This window comes from Phocoena sinus, chromosome 2 (genome assembly GCF_008692025.1).
Source record: "Phocoena sinus isolate mPhoSin1 chromosome 2, mPhoSin1.pri, whole genome shotgun sequence".
Classification (NCBI taxonomy): domain Eukaryota; kingdom Metazoa; phylum Chordata; class Mammalia; order Artiodactyla; family Phocoenidae; genus Phocoena; species Phocoena sinus.
The window spans coordinates 8,439,207-8,445,650 of NC_045764.1; the positions used below are offsets into that span (position 1 = coordinate 8,439,207).

At 41.8% G+C, this 6,444-nt stretch overlaps 1 protein-coding gene across 1 annotated transcript; it reads left to right on the forward strand.

Moving 5' to 3' along the window:
• Positions 1-445: 445 nt before the first annotated feature.
• On the forward strand, positions 446-1,058 carry LOC116749641 (ADP-ribosylation factor-like protein 6-interacting protein 1). The gene is given in 2 exon segments (XM_032624219.1): positions 446-789; positions 791-1,058. Coding segments are annotated over 2 exon segments (609 nt in total). The 5' UTR covers positions 446-448.
• Positions 1,059-6,444: the final 5,386 nt, after the last annotated feature.

Genomic DNA, 6,444 nt, shown 5'->3' on the forward strand with positions numbered 1-6,444 from the left:
TCCTTGCTCTTATTTCAGGCGATCATCAATTCCAGCTGCCCGCTGAGGAGCTTCCTAAGTGAATTCCATTCTCATCCCCCTTGATCTACTATCTGTCACCAAAATAATCATTCCTCGGGGCAAATATGATCACATCCCTCTTCTGCTTAAAATCCTTAATCGAGGGACTTCCCTGGTGGTCCAGTGGGTAAGACTCTGCGCTCCTAATGCAGGTGGCGGGGGTTCGATCACTGGTCAGGGAACTAGATCCCGCATGCATGCCACAACTAAGAGCCCGCATGCCGCAACTAAGAAGTCCGCATGCCACAACTAAGACCTGGTGCAGCCTAAATAAATAATAAATAAATATTTTTAAAATTCCTGCTCTCACTAGGGTTGTCGCAAGTGGCTCTGAGGAAAGCCAGTTTGGGGGGTGTCTTGGTCTCGCTGAGGGGGCACCTCGGGAACGATGGAGGAAGGAGATAATCGCAGCACCAACCTGCCGGCCGCGGGGACTGCAAGTCTGGAAGAGCAGCTGCAAGGATGGGGAGAAGCGATGCTGATGACAGATAAAGTCCTCCGATGGGAAAAGGCCTGGTTTCCACCTGCCACAATGGGTGTGGTTTCTTTGGAGTTTCTGACTATCTACTATCTAGATCCATCCGTTCTGTCAGGTGTTTCCTGTTTTGTTATGTTTCTGTGCTTGGCTGACTACCTTGTTCCCATTCTAGCGCCTAGAATTTTTGGCTCCAATAAATGGACCACTGAGCAACAGCAGAGATTCCATGAAATTTGCAGCAATCTAGTAAAAGCGACGCAGAGCTGTGGGCTGCTGGAAATACCTCTTTACGCTAAAGGAAGAAAAGCCTAAAATGTACTTCATGACCATGATCATTTCTCTTGCTGCGGTTGCTTGGGTGGGACAGCAAGTCCACAATCTCCTTCTCACACACCTGACAGTGACTTTCTCACTCTTGCTTCCTGGACTAAACCAACATGGAATCATTTTGAAGTACATTGGAATGGCCAAAAGAGAGATAAACAAGCTTCTCAAACAAAAAGAAAAGAAAAATGAATAATGCATCTGCTTTATCCAGTGTGATTAACGGCGTATACGTTGGCCTTGGGGACAGTGTCTGTTATGCTGTCTGGATACTAAAACGTTACAGAAGTAGCTCTTTGCTGTCCCTCATTCTGCCCTTAGTTAGTAGAAATTCCAACTTGCCAAGTAAGGCCGTATGCCCGGTGTCTTCATGGGTATGTTCTCATCAGCTGGCCTTATATGGACAACTCATTCATCATTACCAGCTGTCTTGGTTTTTCTCACCCAGGGTTAATTGAACTCTTATTTTTAAAATAATACAGTGGTGAACTTCATCCTTTAGTACAGTTAACAGTGGCTTGGGATAACTGTTCAAGTTGATCTTTGCTTTAGCTGGATTCAAGATAGTGGTCTGTGACTACAGGAAGCTGGTTCTACTGTCTGCTTCCACAGTCTGCTTAAACAACTGTCTGGCTTCATGAATATACAAACCAAGTTTACCACTTCTGATGAAGAGACCAATTAAGATTCATTCCTCATTCTGTCTTGATACCGTGGGAGAAGAATCCTCGTGGAATAAAATGAAACTAATTCCATGGCCTAGTATGTGTTGGCTTCTCCCTTGTGCAGAATTTAGCAATTTGTTGGAAACATTGATCCTTCCTCCCAAATGGGGAATCTGACAGGCTTAGAACTCTTGTTCCCTTGCACTTAAACTTGAACTTAGTACATCCTTAAAGGCCTTTTAGTAGCAGGCTTACACGAGATGGTATTTAGGATTTTTAGCGTACTTTTAATTTCAGATTTTCAGCTAACTGAAACTAAAGTACATAATAAGTTAAGAGTCATGTCTATGGCCTTCACTCCAAGACCAGCCAATAAAGAACAAAACTCATCTTGTGTTTAGTTCAGTAGAAAATCCTACTAGTTTTTCAAGACCAGAATAAGCCTTTAAAGGTAAGCCACAAGATTCTCATTTTATGGTAACACTGGCCGCTTTTTGTCCCCGTAGATGGAGTGGTTGAAATCTGTAAGAATGAACCTCTGAGGGCTGGAAATGTGACATATTTGGGAATAATTCTTAAACTGATTAACTAGCTGTAATATAGCTTTGTGAATTCATTGCACGGATGCTGTAAAGTCTGGACCTTGTGGTATATCTGTTCCTAAATAAGTGCTGTTTTCTCCCGTTCAATATTGCTGTAAACAGTGGCACCCAGGTAGCATATGTTTGACTTTTCTTTTTTAATGTTTCGTGTACAAACTACCATGATTTACTGTGTTTCCTCATTGTAAATAAACTTGTCTTCCTATCTGGATTTTTGTGTGTATGCGTGCTCTACCAACTAACTACTTTTGTGGTTTTAATCCTGTATCATTTCTTCTACCTTGTTTTGTGTAAAAGGGGAAAAATAAAAAAGCTGGAATTCCCCACCCCCCAAAAAAAATCCTTAATCAGGATAACCAGCAAGGACCTACTGTATAGCACAGGGAACTCTGCTCAATGTCGTGTGGCAGCCTGGATGGGAGGGGGGTCTGGGGGAGAGCGGATACACGCATGTGGACGGCTGAGTCACTTTGCTGTGTACCTGAAACTATCACAACATTGTTAATTGGCTATAACAGAAAATAAAAAGTTACAAAAAATCCTTAATCGGACTCACACTGTCTCTACCAGATGAAGTCCAAATTCTATAATATGGCATCCAAGACTCTTCATGATTTGGCCCCTAACGCTCTCATGTACATATTCCAGCTATTCTGAAAATTTTACTTTTCTTCACACATGCCATGTTCTCTCAGACTTCCATTCCTTTGCATACACTGGTTCTTTGGTTTGGAAGGTCCTTCCTAACTAACTCCTTTTACAGCTACCTCTTCTGTGAAGGTTTCTTAGCACCACCCTCCCCCACAGTCCTTCTGCATCTTTTCTTCCCAGTGTGTCGTGAATACCTATAGCCTCCATCAGCACCGATTAGATTACAGATCAAAAGTCACTTCCTGGGAAGTCTGAAATCCAGAAAAATCTATGAAAATGAAAATATTTTTTGGTAACTCATTGGATGGCAAAAACTGAACTCTCTGTATTTATAACCTCAATTGATTCTGCTTTGTTTGAATATTCACTAATTTTGTTGCAGAAATATTAACGAGTTTCATTAGAGTGAAGCCTCGGACCCTACTGGCGTTCTTATGTAACACATAGCATATGCACCTGAGGCCCATTCCAAAAATGGCTACCGCAATATTTCTCGTCCCACGAGTTCTAGAACTTTCACTGCTCATCAAGAGGTGAGTTCTATTTCCTCTCCCCTTGAAAATGAGAGTAATATTAATATGGACTTGGTGAGTAAAAGCAGTGAATGACACCCATTGACTTCCCAGGCAGAGTCATTAGAGATGATATGCCTTCTGCCAGTTCTCCTCTCTCTCAGAATTCTTCCCTTGGAACCCTGCCACCATATCGTGAGGAAGCCCAGCCACATGGTAAGATCACTTGCCCACAGCCCCAGCTAAGGTCTCAACCACCAGCCAGCATCGACTGGCAGATGTGTGAGTGAGTGATGCCTTCGGATGTTGCCTGCCCTTGGCATTCAGGTGCCCCAACTGTTGGCCGAATGGAACAAAGACAAGGTGGTGCCACCACGCCCTGCACAAAATGCAGATATATGAGAAAAATAAACATTTTTGTTGCTTTAGGGCACTAAGTTTTGGGGTAATTGTTCCGCAGCCATAGTCACTGGAATCCCATCTTCACAAAAATGTGAAATATTCTTAATTCCAAAACCCATCAAAGGTTTCAGATATGTATACTCTAATTGTGCATTTATATATCAATTTTCCAATGGAATTAGAAGTTTCTAAGAACAAGAACTAAGTCTTTTTATCTTAGTATTCTCAAAACCAATGTCTAAGATTAGGTAGGTCCACGAGGCATGTTTATTGAACGAATTTTGAATGAATGGGTCAATAAACAAATGAATAAACACAGTCCCAAACGAACGGTTATTTTAAAATAGTTTTGTGGGGGACTATACTTTCATTTAACTCAATCCATTGCTCAAAAATCATTTAGAATGACTTATTTTTATAATTATTTTCAGTTGAGGAGCTATACAAAAAGTGTCATTAATGTTGCTACTTTGTTTTTATCCAGAAGTGTTACCTGTTATGATTACATACTTTACCCATCACAGTATGTTCCAAATTGTCTTTGGCTGTTTCCAAAAGTCAAATGCATCTTTAAGGATGAAGATTTTCCATTACTGAGAACAATCAAAATAATTTGACGTAAACTCTGAAGGTAATTCCCAAACAGAGACCCCAGTGTTTTTGAACAAGGCAATGTTCAAATGCAACGCAATGATGCATAAATGCAAAGATTTCAACATCCACGTCGACAACTTCGGGGAAAAAATTCCATTAATTTGGAGTGTAAGTTCTACTTTGCATGACAAAAATATGTTTATCTCATGGTCACACATCATGTCACATATATATTTATCTATATGCGCGGAAAGGGAGGAAAGGAGGTAAAGAGGAAATCCACAGTGTCATGAAGACATGAAAAGATGATGTCAATTTCTTTTTTTAATGTTCCTGTCGAGCATAACTGTTTTAGTGCTCCCAGGGAATCTTATAAAGATGGAACAAACGAGGCACTAGTTTTACAGTTTTGCTGCCCAACATTTGTTTGATCAGAATTTGGTGGATCCTTACTGCCCCGCTTTTCCCCCTCTTCACTTTGTATGAACAGCATAAGCTAGGTTGTATGTAGGTGTACCCGAGGATAATTCACATCCCAAGGAAACATCACTGTGACAGCAAAAGGTCATTAGATAAATATTAACCACAGTGTCTCAGAAAATGCCAAAAGGGGACAGATCTTACCAACCCCAGCAAAACTTCTTGAAAATCCTCTTTCTCCTCTCTGAAATCTTCACAGGAACAGTGCCTCCAGACTCCCTTCTTTCTCTACATTTCCCCTCCAAACTCCCCTCTCCCCCTCTGTCTCATATCCCCCCTTCCACACACACACACACACACACACACACACACACACACCGCCTTCTTCCTTTTCTGCATTACCGCTCTCATCTTCTGAACCTGTTCCTTTCTCCTTTTGTCACTTTCTGAGATCGGTGGAACTGTCCTCAGCTGCATTTAATTCCCTCCCTCTCCCATTAACCTGGTGCAGGGCAACCTGGGACCAGAGACACAGTGCCGGTGAAGACAGGATTCTCCTTGCCAAGGTGAGAAGTGGGAGAGGCTGTGAATCCTCAAGTATTTTTTTCTCTTGTCATACCAACAACATACAGGCAGAATTACGTTTCACTACACAGCATGATGGGCAACCTTAACCAGATATACTGTTAGGACATCATCAGGTACAACATGGCCTGGCTATAGCGCCCAGGTGAACAATTCAGGGAACATACTCACTGATAAATACTGCTGCAGCCCTGCTGGAAGCTGGTTAAATTGGTATTGATCTCAATGGCTGGGTAAAGCAGTCTTACGAGGAGGTTTCTCACTTCTGGGGCTACCTCATTCCTGAGGACCTCTTCCTTTTCCGGGTACCTCAGCACCACTTTTCTAGGCCTAAGATGGTGTTTAAAGCTCCAGAAAGTGCCAAGAGCCCTCCTACATCCCCATCCCCTCCCCTTCTCTATGGCCTCTGAACCCTGGGTGAAGTTCTGGAGATTAAAGGGTAGGGAAGCTGCCGGAACGGAAATTCCTGTTAATGATAGGGTTGCCAAATAAAATATAGGCCACCCAGTTAAATGTGAATTTCACATAATGAATGAATGATTTTAAAAATAAACTATAAGTATATCCCGTCAATATTGGGGGCATACTAAGAAATTATTCATTCTTTATGTGAAATTCACATTTAACTGGGTGCTTCTGTTGGATTGTTTGCTGCTACCTAGATCTGGTAACCCTAATTTATAATAAACAACCAAGAGTGAAAACCTTAGGCTTCAAAGTGGGAATTCCTAGGCATACACTGCCTCTTGAGTTGCCCACAAGAAAATATACCTGAAACACCAAAATATCAAAAAAGCAGTCTCTGAAAACGTCAAGATCAGACAGAGGGAGTCTGCAGCATTAAGATGCTTAAGTAGCTGGAAATGTTTTATTGGTGTCCTACAGACAGAGACCAAGTCAGCTGGTCCTTCGAATATATGGTGTGGTAGCCACATGAAAATGTACTTGTCAGCAAGTACAGATGAGCTCAAAGTCTCTTCTCAGTTCCAGGAAAGGGAGCTGGGAATTTCAAAGCAAAGAGCTTATAGGAATGTTTAAAAACCGGAAGGAAATCTCCATTGCCAAACTGACATGATGCAGATCAAAGATACTACAGTGAAATAGAACTACACTGACCCGGAAAACTTAAAGAGGGTTGAGGGTAGTCATCA